The sequence below is a fragment of the Heterodontus francisci genome, chromosome 10 (genome assembly GCF_036365525.1).
Source record: "Heterodontus francisci isolate sHetFra1 chromosome 10, sHetFra1.hap1, whole genome shotgun sequence".
NCBI classification, from domain to species: Eukaryota; Metazoa; Chordata; class Chondrichthyes; order Heterodontiformes; family Heterodontidae; genus Heterodontus; species Heterodontus francisci.
Genome location: NC_090380.1, coordinates 114,150,353 through 114,167,259, shown reverse-complemented (window position 1 = coordinate 114,167,259; position 16,907 = coordinate 114,150,353). Strand labels below are relative to the sequence as shown.

Genomic DNA, 16,907 nt, shown 5'->3' with positions numbered 1-16,907 from the left:
CCCAACAATGTAAGGCCAGGAATTCCACAGCAAAACAGGATGGGACTTGAGTGTGATACCTTCCAGGGTCAAATAGTCTGGCAACATGCATGAAGTATGGGCAGGTGTTAGAGGCCAGCTGACGCAGTTGGTTTTATGGCCTAGCACAAGTCAGCACTTTCTAGATGAGGAACAAAATAGCAGAAAAACTAAGAAGATTAAAGGAGTGAATTAATTGAGGTTTAAGATGATTAAAGGAGTTAACAACAACATAAGAAATAGGAGCTGGAGTAGGCCATTTGGCTTTTCGAGACTGTTTTGCCATTAAATACGATCATGACTGATCTTCTACCTCAACTCCACCTTCCTGCACTGCCCCCATATCCCTTCGTATCCAAAACTTGTTTGACCTCCGTCTTGAATATACTCAGCGACTGAACATCCATAGTTCTCTGAAGTAGGATAGGATAGACAGAGAGAAGCTATTTCCTGTGGTGGGAGAGTCCAGAACAAGGGGACATCGTCTTAAAATTAGAGCTCGGCTGTTTAGAGGTGATATCAGGAAGCACTTCGTCACAGTGAGGGTAGTGGAAATCTGGAACTCTCTCCCAACCAAAGAAAAGCTGTGACTGCTAGGACAATTGACAATTTCAAAACAGAGATTGTTAAATCTTTGTTAGGCAAAGGGTATGAAGCGATACAGAACCAAGGCGGGTAGGCAGCAAAGAGGTGCAGATTAGCCCCAATCCAATGGAATGGCGGAACAGGCTCATGAGGCTGAATGGCCTCCTCCTGTTCTTAGTTTCCTGAGGAATAAAAGATTTATTTCCCTTTCTGAACCAGCAATAAAGGCCGTTCCGAACAAACCGCCAATCTGAATCAGTTTGACGCAGTGGAGAACCACTTTGGTTTCTGAACGCAAGCTGATTGCTCTTATCTGATAGTTTTATTAGTCAAATATGCAAATTTAATGTTCTACAAATATTTTATAAATCTTATAATTTACTCATTGAGCTACATTTAAAGAATTTAAAATGTTTTCATATAATTTCATTAAAGATCCGAATACAGACTACAACAGTAACGAGGGAACAATTCAAGCCAGGGCTTAAAATACAGGAAATTCAAAAACAACCTACATTCACAGATAAAATACAAAAATCTAATAAATATTTACACATAAAGTGTCTAAAATAAGCTTAAGACACGGACTGATGCAAATCACTCAACTGAATGTTGATTGAGGAAGGGAGCAAAGCGCCTTTTCCACAACCCGGTTAAAGGCCACAAACATGACCTAGCTAGTTATACAAATTGAATGTTTTTGTTTGCATTTATCATTTAATAAGTTAAAAAAAGTAGAGCAGTGGTTGCAGTTTATTATGTGTATGTTGATGTCTGTGTGTTTAATTGTCTGTATCTGCTTGTGTGTATGGTTGTATGTGTGTGTACATTTGTGTGTATTTGTATGTATGTTCATATGTTTGCGTGTATCTGTGTGTGTACATTTGTGTGTATATGTATGTTCATACACCTGCATCAATGTTCCCTCTAAGCTGTACGCCGCACTAGTCGGCCCCTTTAAGTTACCGCACATGTGTAAACATGCAAAAAATTTAAAGGAGCCATGCACTTAAATAAATCACTCCAAAAAAAGTTAGACGGAACGTTAACCTGCATGTATTTCTGTATGTATGTTGTGTGTGTAACTGTAGGCGGAATCTTACCAGCTTTAGTATTTTTCAGGCGTTGGGATCAAATGCGGGTCACCACTCCGCTGGTATCAGCTGGATGCATGGCGTTGTGATCTTACAGGAGGTGGTCAATTAAGGGGCCACTTCTGCTTTCACTGTCCAATGATGTCACCTAAGGTGAGAGGCCCAATCAGCGAGCTCACAGCACTGAATGGCCAGCAGCCCCACCGAGAGAGATGGGCATTGTTGAAGCAGGTAGGGGAGCGCGAGGGCACCTCAGAATGGAGACAGTCTCTGAAGCATGCCGAAAATTTTAAAATGAGGAATGGCCACAGCTGTCAGGGCCATTCGTTGTGCCGGGGAGCCTCTCCACAGGACTGCTTGTTGCCATGGCTGTGGCCTTCTCATCCCAGCAGCTCCGTGATAGGGGGATTGCGAGAAGGCCACCTCCAGGTAGCTGCCGGGCTCCGGCCTCAATATGGGGGCCCGTCCAACTTCAGGAAGATGCCGGCAGTTCTGGAACTGGCCCCGAAGTGGGACCTTAATTGCCTGAATTGGCTTCCTGCCCCTGTGGAGTAGTCTGGCAGTTCCTGTGGCAGCCAGCCTCCAGCAGGAACTCCCGGAGGCGGGAATCTGTCAGGAAGCTGACATGCCATGCAACTTTCAAAAATTCCCCACCCCACACTGCCTTCAAAGACACCTCCCCTGGCCTGATTCCATCCAATATGTGTTCTGTGTGTGTATCTGTGTGTAACTGTATATTCGCTGTGTGGCTCTGTGTGCAACTGTATGTGCGCTGTGTTATGTATTTGTGTGCATCTGTATATGCGCTTTGTGTGTATCTGTGAACTGTATGTATGCTGTTATCTATTCGTGTGCATCTGTATTTGCGCTGTGTGTGTATCTGTGTATTTATCTGTGTGCGTGGGATCAGACACAAGTACCAAGATCCTTTCCCATTTCTGTATTTCCCTGTGTAGCAATGCACTGTGGGGTGAATCACTAATTTTGTTGCTAGATTTGCTGCTTTTAATTTTCCTTTCATGAAAATTTTTAAACTATTCAGGCACAGGAAGGGGAAGTTAACCCCACCAACTCTCTCCTTTTTCACAAAGATCACCCAGCTTCTCACCTTAACCTTCACTCAGTCCTTTCTCTCTCCAGAGAACAAGCCAATTGTCTCTTAAACCCATTTATATTCTTGGTGGTGAAATTTCTGCTTTTTTTTCTGATTTTCCACCAGTAACTTTGGTGGAAATCCCCCATGACCTGTCCGTCCTGTCCCTGGAGAAACCCCAAAGTGAATGAAAAAACCCAGAGGAAATTCAACAGTTTTTCCCATCTAAAGTTGCCAACTTTATTAAAGATTAATCTCCAGGACACTGTTGTGAGCAAAACCCAGAGAGAAAGGTCACAGGAGCACCAATAAAATTTTGAGTTTCTATTATTTTCTTTGCATAGTTTCATTGATTAGTTCTCAAAATATTGGAATTGGGGAAAAAAGACTGTTTGACAATCAAGAAACAGCCAACCAAGTCATGAAGAGTCCATTTGCTTTCTAATTGGCCAGTGAAGGTGGAATGGATGTGCCAGATGACCAATGGTGGGGGCAGGGCAGTGGGAGGTGGTGTGCCCTGGAATTAAACCTCCAGGAATACATCCAAAGTTGGCAACCCAATGCCCATCACTAGCAAATATGGGCCCTGGAACAACTTACATCTTGTGTTATAGCACCTTAACCAAGTGGAAAGGGTTTAACAAAACATCTTCCTGTTAAAAACAGTGCCCCTTTTAATGACATGACCCTCATGTTCAAAGGCCAAGCCATCCATTTCCACATAGTCCACTGAATGGTCATTTCACCTTGCCAATTCCCTCTTCCAGGTCTACACCCTGGTTGGGAAAAAGAAATGCAGATGTGACCCAACCAGTTGGGAAATTGGGAAAATGCAGTTGCCAATTTCATGAGCTCAATCCCGGGCCACGGCGGAGAGAACCAAGATGGCAGAGATCTGCCTGCCACTCATTGTGTTGCAGAAGGTCTCTGCTGGTGGTCGGAGCTGCGGAATGGCACAACACTTGCGTCCCCACAGAGCTCAACCTCTCCAAATGCATATCCGATGAACGTGTAGCTTCCATCAGCTAGTCTGGCTTTCCCAATTTGTAACTCGTTCAATTTCTCCATTCTGGCATTGAGCATTGGCGCAGCCCATTTGTTTAGCTGATCTTTACATTAGGGAGGGTCATCCATTCTAGCAGGCAAGTGATCTTGGTTCGAATGCCTCCCAGGATGACATTGATCATGGAATAATACAGCACGGAAGGAGGCCACTCAGGCCCACCGTACCCATGCTGGTTCTTTGGTCGAGCTAAACAACTAGTCCCAATCCCTTTCCCCATAGACCTACAAATTTTTCTCCTTCGAGTACTTATCCAATTCCCATTTGAAATATATAAACAAAATTAAATAAGGGTGCAAAAAATCACAAGAGGCTTATTGGGCAGAAATTTCCCTGTCCTTTGGAGGCAGCTTTGGTGGTGGTAGGCTGGGAAATTTCGAGAAAAAAGCGACAGGATGGCTCCCTGATGTGTTCCCGCCTCCTCGCGATTTTTCCAGAGGCAGCTTCAGGGAAACGACCGCTACCCACCCGGCAGCATAGGAAGCCAATGTAGGTAATAACTGAGCCAATTAGCGGCCATTTTTAGAAGGGATTTTAATTTTGTCGGTAGAGCACGGGGCCCTGCCATGTCTGCAGCTTGCCTCCTCACAGGAGGCAAGAACACAGTGGGAAGTTGGAGTGTCATGAGATGCATATGCAGTGTTCACTTTAAAGGACCAAATTGGTGATGCTCAGTCCATCTGCCTGCAAAGGTTGCAAATCCAAGCATTTCACCTGCAGAAGGATCCAGCAGATAGCGCTGGGTGTGAGGGAATTGGCTACTGGTTCCATTATCAGTATCACACCTCCATATGGTGCTGCCATCTCCTTCTCCATTCAGCTCAGCATCATACAACCTTCGCAGTGGAGCTGCTAGCCATCCTTCACTTCAGGCACTGAGATTGGCCCTCCTGCATCTCCTTGCCACCTGCCGTCCCTAATTGGACAGCAGACACGGAGGTGACCTACTAATTGGCAATGACATCAACGTCAGGTTACCCACGCTCGTGCCAAAATTCACCCCATTGAGTGGAAATAATTTGCCATTCACCAAACTTTTTAACAAGTGTTCTGTGTTTTTCAGGAGATCGCAGGGTGAAGTCAAAACCATGCCCATCATTTTCCCTGGTAGATTCATATTAAATAAAGGAAACCGTGTTCAATGTACACCCATAGATATTAATACAGAGAATGAAAAGCCTCTCAAATGTCCACTGGCTCCCACTGCATGACTCAAAACTGTACAACTTGATTATTCCCAACATGATCAGTTGGCAAGGGAAACACCTTCAACCATTTCTGGCAAGTTGTCTACATCCAAGTCTTCTTTTCCATTGTCTGAGATTTCAGAGGTAGCATAACATCCAGAGTCCCTGGGACATTCTATCAGGTGTGATTGGTCAGACTTGAGGTTGGAGGATTGGCTCTGTGTTATAACATCGTTGTTTACTTCCTCTTCACTTAGAACTATAAGACAAAAGTGTAAAAGTATTATTCTCTTTATCCATCATGATCTATTCACTGGTAATTAAGAACAGAAAATTAATAATGCTCTTGTCTGGGAATCAGGTGGTTGTGAGTCCAAGCCCTGTGTTTGTACTTGGCCACATACTAGAGTACCACTCCAGCATATGATGATAGTACTGCATTGTCCGAACTTCTTTGCCCTGACCGCCCCTCCAACCTTTCAACTAGATCCCTCAATTCCACTGACCCACCTTCTGCCCATATCCCTCAACACCACCTATCCACCTTCTTCCTGTATCCCTCAATCCCACCTACCCACCTTCTCCACATATCCCTCAACTTCACCTGTCCACCTTCTCCGCGTAACCCTCAACTCACCTACCCACCCTCTTGCCGTATCCCTCAATCCCACTTTATCTCCAGTATCCCTCAATTTTTGGATGACCTCAAGTTTACCCAAGATAGAATGTGAGAGGCTGGCGAGGAGTAGGTTAGAATAGTCAAGTCTAGACGTAACAGAGGCATGGATGAGCAGCAGCTGAGTTGAGGCAGGAATGAATTCGAGCGATGTTATAAAAGTGAAAGTAGGCAGTCTTAGTGACGGCACAGATATGTGGTCAGAAGCTCACCTCGAGGCTAAATATGGAACCAAGGTTGCAAACAGTCTGGTTCAGTCTCAGACAGTTGCCAGGGAGAGGGATGGAGTTGGTAGCTAGGGAATGGAACCAAAGGCAATAGCTTCAGCCTCCCAATATTTAATTGGAGGAAATTTCTGCTCATCCTGTTCTGGCTGCCAGATAAGCAGTTTGATAATTTAGAGACAGTGGTGGAGTCGGGAGAGGAGGTGGAGAGGTAAAGCTGGGTGTCGTCTATCTACATGTGAAAACTAACACTTTATTTTTGGATGGTTACCGAGGGCAGCATGTAGATGAGAAATAGGAAGGGACCAAGGGACACGAGTGGGAAGAGAAGCCATTGATGGTGATTCTCTGGCTGTGATTAAACAGATAAGATTGGAACCAGGCAAGTGCAGTCCCACTCAGCTGGATGACCGTGGAGGGGTGTTGAAGGAGGATAGTGGGGTCAACCACGTCAAAGGATGCAGACAGGTCAAGGAGGATAAGGAGGGATAGTTTACCTTTGTCATAGTAATTTGTGACTTTGATAAGAGCCGTTTTGGTACTGTGGCATGGGTGGAAACCTGACTGGAGGGATTCAAACAAGGAGTTCCAGGAAAGATGGGAACGGATTTGGGAGGTGACCACATGTTCAAGGACTTTGGAGAGGAAAGGGATGTTGGAGATGAGACAGTAGTTCGCAAAGGTCAAGCATTTTTTTTTTGAGGATGGGTTGATGACGGCAAATTTGAAGGAAAGAGGAACAGAACTTGAAGAGAGAGAACCATTAACATTATACGAACATACGAATTAAGAGCAGAAGTAGGCCATTCGGCCCCTCTAGCCTGCTCCACCATTCAATAAGACCATAGCTGATTTGTTTGTGTCTCAAATTGCACACTCCCATCTACCCCTGATAACCTTTGATTCCCTTGCGTAAGAAGAATTTATCTACCTCCACCACCTTCTGAGGCAGAGTTCCAAAGTTGTACAACCCTCCGCAAGAAAAAATTTCTCCTCATCTCTGTCCTAAAAGGGCGACCCCTAATTTTAAAACAGTGCCCCCGAGTTCTGGACTCACCCACAAGAGGAAACATCCTTTCCACATCCACCTTGTCAACACTGTTCAGGACCTTATATACTTCAATCAAGTCTCCCCTCACTCTTCTAAACTCCAGTGAAAACAAGCCCAGTCTGTCCAACCTTTCCTCATAAGACAACCCGCTCATTCCAGGTATTCCACATAATTACGGAAAAAGACAGAGATAGGACAGGTGTTAGAGTTCTCAATTGGGGCAAGGCCAATTTTATTAAACGAAGGAGTGATTTAGTGAAAATGGACTGGAAACAGCTACTTGAAGGTAAATCAGTGTCAGAGCAGTGGGAGGTATTCAAAGGGGAGATTCACAGGGTTCAGAATAAACATGTGAGACTGGGTGAGTCTCACCCAGGGTGAGATGGCCAAATCTGGAGCCCCATGGATGTCAAGGAGCTTACAGGGTAAGAATAGGCAGAAAATGAAAGCTTATGTCCGACAACGAAAATCTACTACAGAAAGCCGAGAGGAGTATAGAAAGTGGAGGGGTGAAATCAAAAAGGAAATTAGGAAAGCAAAGAGAGGGCATGAAAGAATATTGGCAAAGAAAATCAAGGTGAACGTTGAACTCTTATTATATTAAGAGTAAGAGGATAACTGAGAGAGTAGGGCCCATAAAAGACCAAAAAGGTAACCTATGTGTAGGGGTGGAAGATGTTGGTATGGTTCTTAATGAATACTTTGCATCTGTCTTCACAAAAAGGGAGGGGGGGGGGGGGACATTGTAGCTAAGGAGGAGGAGTGTGAAGTATTGGATGTGATAAACATAGGGAGAGAGGAAGTGTTAATGGGAATAGCATCCTTGAAAGTTGTTAAATCAAAAGGGCTGGATGAAATGTACCTTAGGTTGTTCAAAGAAGCAAGAGAGGAAATAGCAGAAGATTTGACCATCATTTTCCAGTCCTCCCTGGATAGAGGTGTGGAGCCGATGGACTGGAGAATTGCTAACGTTGTACCTCTATTTAAAAAGGGAGTGAGGGCTGGACCGCATAATTACAGGCCAGTCAGTCTACCTCAGTAATGGGCAAATTATTGGAATCTATTCTGAGAGACAGGATAAGCTGTCACTTAGAAAGGCACGGATTAATCAAGGATAGTCAGCATAGCATTGTTAAGGGAAGATCTTGTTTGACCAACTTGATCGAATTTTTTGAAGAAGTAACAAGGAAGATAGATGAGGGTAGTGTAGTTGATGTGGTCTACATGAATTTTAGCAAGGCTTTTGACAAGGTCTCACATGGCAGACTGGTTAAAAAGAAAATCCCAGGCGATCCAGGGAAATGCAGCAAGGTGGATACAAAATTAGTTCAGTGGCAGGAAGCAAAGGGTAATTGTTGACGGGTGTTTTTTTGCAACTGGAGGGCTATTTCCAGTGGCGTTCTGCAGGGCTCAGTACTGGGTCCCTTGCTTTTTATGGTACATATTAATGGTTTGGACCTAAATGTAGGGGGCATGATCAAGAAGTTTGCAGATGACACAAAGATTGGCCATGTGCTAGATAGCAAGGAGGATAGCTGTAAGCTTCAGGAAGATATTGATGGTCTGGTCAGATGGGCAGAAAAGTGGCAAATGGAATTCAACCTGGAGAAGTGTGAGGTGATGCATTTGGAGAGGTCAAACAAGGCAAAGGAATACACGATTAATGGGAAAATACTGAAAACTGTAGAGGGACCTTGGAGTGAATGTCCACAGATCCCTGAAGGTAGCAGGACAGGTAGATAAGATGGTTAAAAAGGCATATGGAATACTTTCCTTAATTAGCCGAGGTATAGGATAGGTTATGCTGCAACTGTATAACTCATTGGTTAGGCCACAACCTGAGTACTGTGTGCAGTTCTGGTCACCTCATTACAAAAAGGATGTAATTGCACTAAAGAGGATACAAAGAAGATTTACAAGGAAGTTGCCAGGACTGGAAAAATGCAGCTATGAGGAAAGATTGGATAGGCTGGGGTTGTTCTCCTCAGAACAGAGAAGGCTGAGGGGAAATTTGATTGAAATGTACAAAATTTGAGGGGCCTGGATAGATTGGAGGTGAAGGGCCTATTCACCTTAGCAGAGAGGCCAGTGATTAGGGGGCATAGATTTAAAGTGATTGGTAGAAAAATTAGAGGGGAGATGAGGCAAAACTTTTTCACCCAAGTGTGATATATGCATTGCTCTGAAATAAATCAGCTATACATACCCATATCCAGGGGGTTAGATTTTTCCAGCAGCAGACACAGAAGGAGGTAGAGTTGGAATGTGGAAGAGGGATGTGAATGGAGAAAGATACAAGGAAGTAATCAGAGATGGCCTGCTCTGTGATTGATACCATGAGAGTAGTGAAGCCATGTGAGATAGCAAGGTCAACGAGGTGGTCGTGAATATGGGTTGTGGAGTTTATATAGAGGGAGAGATTTAGGGAGGATAAGAGGGCAGTGAGCTCAGAGGATGGAGAGCATGATGAGTTGAGATGAAGGTTGAAATCACTGAGCATGAGAAGTCATCCGGTGCAGAGGCTGAGGAAGAAAAACAGTCAAGATATCTCGGTGAGGAAATTTTTATCATACTTGGGTGGACTGCAGAGAACCAGGATTTTAATTGAGAGGTGAGGGTGGCACAGTGGTGCAATGGTTAGCACCACAGCCTCACAGCTCCAGCGACCCGGGTTCAGTTCTGGGTACTGCATGTGTGGAGCTTGCAAGTTCTCCCTGTGACTGTGTGGGTTTCCGCCGGGTGCTCCGGTTTCCTCCCATTGCCAAATGAACTTGCAGGTTGATAGGTAAATTGGCCATTGTAAATTGCCCCTAGTGTAGGTAGGTGGTAGGGGATATGGGATTAACGTAGGATTAGGATAAATGGATGGTTGATGGTCGGCACAGACTCGGTGGGCCGAAGGGCCTGTTTCAGTGCTGTATCTCTCTATGACTCGAGGTGAGGGGGTGGAACAAGGCTCAAAGGAGAAGAAAGTGCCAGAGGATTAGGGGGTCAGACCAAGGCATGATTTGATTATAAGAACCACACCACCACCACGACAGTCTTGCTGGGGTCAGTAAGTAGAAGGCATAGCAAGGCAGTGACGCTTCATTTATGTGGAAAGTGTCATCACCCCTCAGCTAGTTCCATCAAGGTCATGATGTCAATATAATCACCACAATGGTGGCAAGAACTGGTCTTCCCAGTCTCAGGTGTTTTACTGTTCAAGGTTGATGTTACTAATCTTTAAACATGACTTAATTAGCTGGGCGAAATTAGATCACAAGGGACACGTCCTTACACAGTACAGCACAAAGACAGTTCCACCACAAACTGATAACTGGTCTCTTATCAATCAAGCATTTTCGCAGAATCACCAGACTTTCCTTGAGTTAAAACTGCTAATTGACTCACCATTGGAATATGTCTGTTATCAAAAGCTGTGTGATCCACAATTTTGCATTGAACAGGGACTGTCAGGTTAGCTGTGGCTGAGAGGGTAGCACTTTCACTTCAGTCTTAGAACTTTGTGACCACAAGTCTCTGGAGTCAAGCGACCACACAACCTTCTAAGTCTGAATGCTAAGCCAGAATAAGCATGACATTTCCCTGTTCAATGCAAAGTCTACTCCAGAGACCTAAACACAAAATCCAGGCTAATACTCTCAGTGCAGTACTGAAGGAGTGCTGCACTGTCAGAGGTGTCTCCTTTTGGATGAGATGTCAAACTGAGGCCCAGTCTGTGATCTCAGGTGGGTGTAAAAGATCCTGTGGTCACTATTTTGAAGAAGAGCTGGGGCCTTCTCACCAGAATCCTGAGCCAATAGTTACCCTTCAACCAACATCACTAAAAACAGAGGATTTGGTCATTATCATATTGCTACTTGTGGGGCTTGCTGTGCATAAATTGGTTCTGTGTTTCCTTACATTACAACAACTACACTTCAAGACATTGACACTGATGCACACACTGAATCCAGATACTGGGCCAACATTTTATTCAAGTGATGGGGGTCTTGGGAGCAGGTCACAGGCTGGGGAGAAACCACCTTGGACCTCTGCCGGACCCTTGATGCTTTTTCATGGTGGGCAGGCAATTAACTGCCCGCCTTCGGGAATGCTATCCCTTTGAGGGACGGGCTTCTGCCTCCAAATAAATTGGAAGGCCAGCAGATCTGCCATACTGGCAGCGTCACTGGGAACTACGGCCACTGCCAACAGCACAAGAGGCCCTGCAGTATGAAGGCCCTGAATTGCCCCAAAAGGAGGGATCTCCCCATATTCCGCTGGACTTTACCTGGCGGCATCTCCCCACGGCAGCAAGCCCCTCTGTTTTCAACAAAATAGGCGACAAGAGGCTCTTAAGCAGCCATTAATTGGCCACAAGGGCTGAAATTGGCTTGGAGCAGGAAGGGCCTCAGTGACTTTCTCTGTCCCGGACAAAATGGCAGGAATGGAACCCCTTGCCATTTTGTTTGACCTCCCCCCTGCTTCCAAGGAAAGCATGAAATCTTGCCCACTGACTCACACACTGGGCTGAATTTTCCAGCCAACGTCAGGTTCCCAATGTTGTGACCATATGTGGGTCCCAACCCTGATGGTGTCCAAGTCTTGCCCGCCTGCGGGATCTTCCTGGAGGTGACCAATTAACAGGCTTGCTCTGGGAACCCCATCTAATTAGGGACGGAGGACGTGTTGTGCAGCCAGGAGGCCAGTCAGAGAGCCCAAAGCTGTGGACAGTCTGAAACCCTGATGTTGGCGGGAGACCACTCGGGCACCTCAAGAGGGAGGTGTGTTCTGGAGACTTCCTAAATTGTGAACAGTAAGTGTGGCCAAGCTTGCCAGGCTATCAGTGTAGAGCCAGAACCCCTCCACAGGATGGCCAGCGGTCACGGGTGTGACCCTCCGATACCCGCAGCTTGTGGGGGGCAGGATTTAAAGGAGGTGTCGATGACCCCCAACCCCAGCGTCAGTGGGGGGTTCATCTGCCATCAGGAAGATCCCGGCGGCGTCACGAATCTTCCCCCAGGTGGACACAATTGATCTAAATTAGCTTCCCATTGTTACCCGGCGGGTACTGGTGCTGGACAGATGACACCTTTATCAATATTACTTGGAGGCAGGAACGTGTGAGGAAGCCATCCCAACAGGATATTCTTTATTATTGTGACAGGTCCCTACTCAAAATCCTTCTCAGAGAGTCCAGGAAAATTCAGCCCACTGAATCCAGACACTGAATCACTCCCTGATTTTCCTCTTTTGTCTATGTGGAACTACCTGGCCTCCAGTTACTCCTTTCCCACCCCAGGTCTGTCTCCTCCACACCCTTTCTCCCACTCCCTCAACGCTGCATCCCCCTACTCCCGCTGCCCTCAACAAGTAGTACAGGAGCAAAAATGATAGATTTGAGGAACTTAGAGATACGAAATGAAATTTTGAAAAACAAGAAACACACGAGGGAATAGAATGAGAGAATAGATCTGGCAAATATCTTTGGGCACAGGAATATCCTTGTGCATGTGAGAGGAAGTGATGGCAAAGCTGCGGCAGGTGATATAAGGACTCATGCACCTTCATGTATAGAGACTGACAGAGTAACAGGGTCAGGCAGAAGTACTAATATCGTCCTTACCATCATAATCCTGCTGAGCAGCAGTCAGAAGCTTTGCTCTGTGTTCTGCATCTGTGATGTTAAGTTCAATGAGGTGACTCTCCTTGAGGTCCTTGAGGTCCTCCAGACTCTGGTAGCCATTCAGAAGGAATGTGGAATAAAGATCCTACATAGGCCAACAACATGGAAATCAGAACAATTATACACAGAGAGAGACAACAAAGCGTTCAGCACTTATAACATGATGCTCCTTAAAACCTACCTCTTTGACCAAGTTTTTGGCCATCTGCCCTAATTTTGCCTTATGTGGCTTAGTATTGAATTTCATCTGATAATTGCTCCTGTGAAGCATCTTGGGACTTTTTTTTTTACCTTAATGCACCATATAAATGCAAGTTTTTGTTGTTGCGAGTACCATTCTGCTCGCCAAACATTTCAGTGAATTCAGCTAATTCAGCTATCCCGCTTTCCGAGCAAGGAAACTGCCCAGTGAACTATCACTGTGGTATTTGAGTTCTATCTCTAAGCCATGCTTCCTCTAAACACAGCAGCTCTCTGGATAGACGTGAGTGCTGAATCTATCCTTTGGTGTCGGTGTGAATAGATCCCCGTTGTAAAAGCTTGTCACCTGCAAGTCTCCTTATATTTGAAATATGGCAAGGAGGATGAGTTATACTGGTCTGTTATGATTTAGCACAGCACAAGTGGAGAGAGGATGGTGAATAAGGTTGGTGAGCGACAAGCACAAATAGCAGTATGGGAATATGATATCGTAGCAATAGCGGAAACTTGGCTTAAAAATGGCAAGGACTGGGCGCTTAACATACAAGGATATAAAGTGTTCAGAAAAGATAGAGAAGGGAAAAAGGGAGGTGGGGTGGCAGTGCTGATTAAGGAAGACATTGTAGCGTTGGAAAGAAAGGATGTCCTTGAAGGGATAAGATAGAATCCATTTGATTAGAGTTGAGAACCAACTACTAGGGGTATTCTGTAAGCCTCTAAATAGTGAGAGAAAGATAGAGGAGCAAATCTACAGGGTAATCACAGAGATGTGCAAGTGGTGGTATTGGGGGACTTTAATTACCCAACTATTGGTTAGAATAATGTTAGAGTAAAGGATAAGGAGGGGAAGGAATTTCTGAAATGCGTTCAAGAGAACTTCCTTGATCAGTATGTTAACTCCCAACTAGAAAGGAGACATTGCTGAATCTGGTGCTGGGAAATGAGGTGGGCCAAGTGGACCAAGTATCTGTCAGAGAGCACTTGGGTAAGAGCAGGGATAGGCAAAAACATGTTGCACCACGGATAATTGACAAAATTATTGACTCAGTCACAGACATGGGGGCCATTAATTGGTATATAAAGTGCATAGCCAACCTAATGTATCTAAACACAGTCCGATTTAAAACACATTTCTCCCTATTAAGTGAGATACTCGATATTGCTTTTGTTTGCGCCAGTAGTCAATGTCTGCCCACACACTTGATGTAGTGATGCAGAGAATTTGGATAGATGTCCATCTGTCACAAGTGATCTTGCTCTCTCCATCTCCCCACCACCCGTCCCCCCCGCCCCCCACCCTCCCTTGCTGTGTCCTCTCTGTGCCCATCTCTTCCCTCTCTGTGCCCAGCCCGCTCCTCTCTGTGTCCCCTTCTCTTTCCTCATCCTCTCTCTCCCCTCTCTCGCCCCTCTCTGTATCCATCTCTCTCCTCTGTGTCCTCCTCTCTCACCCCTCTCTGTGTCTATCTCTCTCGCCTCTTTCTCTCCCCTCTGTCCATCTCTCTCTCTCTCTTCCTCCACTGTGTCCCTCTCTCCCCCTCTGTGCTCCCCTCTCCCTTCCCTCTCTGTGTACCCCTCTCTCTACCCCTTCCACTCTGTACCCATCTCTCTTTCTGTCCCCTTGTGTCCCCCTGTCTCTCTCCCCCTCTCTCTCTATCCTCTGTGTCCCCCTCTGTCTCTCTCTCTCACCTGCTCTCCCCCTCTGTGCCCCCTCTCTCTCTCTACCCCTTCCCTACTCTATGATCCCCTTTCTCTCCCCCCAAGTCCCTCATGGACGTCAACATTTTTACCACGGACTCTGGTGTTTGAGTACTGACACATTGCTGACCCTGGGTAAGAGTGATCTTCGTATCATAAGGTTTAGACGAGTATTGCAGAAAAGCAAAGAATGAAATAAGGTAGAATATCTAGATTTGAAGAGGGCTAATTTCAATGCTATGAGAAGGAATCTAGCCAGGGTAGAATGGAAACAAAGACATACAGGAAAAACAATATCGGAACAATGGGTTATCTTTAAGGAAGAGATGTTTCAGGTACAGGCTAGATACATTCCAACAAGGGTGAAAGGCAGGGGAACCAAAAACAGGGCTCCTTGGATGATGAGAGAGATAGAGATTATGATGAAACAAAAAAAGAGGCTGTATGATGCATGCCAGGTGAATTCTTCCAGTGAGAACCAGGTCAAATACAATAGGATGAGAGAGGAGGTGAAGAGGAAAATAAGACTGACAGAGAGAATATGAGAAGTGAATGGCAGGCAACATAAAAGGGAACTCAAAAAATCTTCTACTGGTATGTAAATAGTAAGTGGGTAGTAAGAGGTGGGCCTGTTAGGGACAAAGAGGGCAATATATGCTTAGAGGTGCAGGGCAAGGCTAGAATACTTAATAAGTACTTTATATCAGTGTTTACGAAGGAAGAGGAATCTGACAAAATATCGGTAAAAATGAAGCAGGTGGAGGCAATGGATAGGTAAAAATTGAGAGTGAGGATGTACTGAAAAGGCTGGCTATGCTTAGGGTAGATAAGGCACCCGGTCTGGATGGTTTGCATCCCAGGTTGCTAAAGGAAGTGGGAGTGGAGATAACAGAAGGGCTTGCCAAAACCTGTCAATCTATTCTGGATACGGGGAAGGTGCCAGAGGATTGGAGAGTAGCAAATGTGACACTCTTATCTAAGAAGGGTGTAAGGACAGTTCTAGCAACTACAGGACTGTTAATTTAACATAAGTGGTGAGTAAGGTTTTAGAAACAATAATCAATAATCTAATTGAACTTTTTGATGATGTAACAGAGAAGGTTGATGAACAGAATGCAGCAGATGCTGATTATGTGGATTTTAAGAAAGCGTTTGATAAAGTACCACTTAAAAGGCTGGTTACCAAAATTGAGGCTCATGGAATAGGAGGTCAGTGTCCAATTGAATGAAAATTTTGTTTAAGGACAGAAAACAGTGAGTCGTGGTAAATGGTTGCTTTTCTTTTTTTTTATTCATTCATGGGATGTGGGCATTGCTGGCCAGGCCAACATTTATTGCCCATCCCTAATTGCCCTTGAGAATGTGGTGGTGAGCTGCCTTCTTGAACCTCTGCAGTCCATGTGGGGTAGGTACAGCCAAAGTGCTAGTGGTTAGATACAACTGAGTGGCTTGCTAGGCCATTTCAGAGGGCATGTAAGAGTTAACCACATTGCTGTAGATCTGGAGTCACATATAGGCCAGACCAGGTAAGGACAGCAGATTTCCTTCCCTAAAGGACATTAGTGAATCAGATGGGTTTTTACAACTATCGACAATGGTTTCATGGCCATCATTAGACTAGTTATTTAATTGCAGATTTATTAATTGAATTCAAATTCCACCTTCTGCTGTGGTGGAATTTGGACCCATGTCCCCAGAGCAATACCCTGGGTCTCTGGGTTACTCGTCCAGTGACAATACCATTACGCCACCGCCTCCCCATGGAGAGTCGGTGCAGACACGATGGGCCGAATGGCCTCCTTCTGTGCTGTAACAATTCTATGATTCTGTGGGTGCAGGCACATTGATCTTTGAAGGCAACAGGGCAGATTGAGAGACTGGTTAGGAAAGAATTTGGGAACTTGAGCTTCATAAGTAGAGGAATGGAGTACAAAAGCAGGGAAGTTATGCTGAACCTTCAAAAGCTCTGGTTAGTCCCCAACAAGAGTATTGTGCCCAGTCCTGGTCACCACACTTCAGGAAGGATGTGAGGGTCCTTGAGAGGGTGCAGAGGAGATTTACCAGAATGGTTCCAGGGATGGAGCATTTTAGTTACAAGGTTTAGTTGGAAAAGCTGGGGCTGTTCTCCTTAGAACAAAGGAGATTGAGGGGAGTTTTGAAAGAAGTGTACAAGATTATGACAGACTTAGATAAGTTAGACAAGGAAAAAATGTTTCCATTAACTAATGGTAGAAGGATTAGGGGTTACAGACTGAAGGTTTTGGGCAAAAGATATGGGGGAATTTGAGAAAGAACATTTTTTATGCAGTGTGTGGTAATGAGCTGGAACTCGCTGCCCACGAGGGTGGT

The 16,907-nt window shown here is 45.2% G+C and overlaps 1 protein-coding gene across 3 annotated transcripts in view; it reads right to left on the bottom strand.

Moving 5' to 3' along the window:
* Positions 1–910: 910 nt before the first annotated feature.
* LOC137374726 (SAM domain-containing protein SAMSN-1-like) overlaps positions 911–16,907 on the bottom strand; it is a 94,877-nt gene continuing 78,880 nt past the window's right edge. For all 3 annotated transcript variants that reach the window (XM_068041286.1, XM_068041285.1, XM_068041284.1), the window contains 2 exons: positions 12,603–12,747; positions 911–5,299 (listed from right to left, as the gene is read on the bottom strand). In XM_068041286.1, the coding sequence (XP_067897387.1) occupies positions 5,100–5,299; positions 12,603–12,747 (345 nt within the window). In that variant the 3' untranslated portion in view covers positions 911–5,099. The remainder of the gene's footprint in view (positions 5,300–12,602; positions 12,748–16,907) is intronic.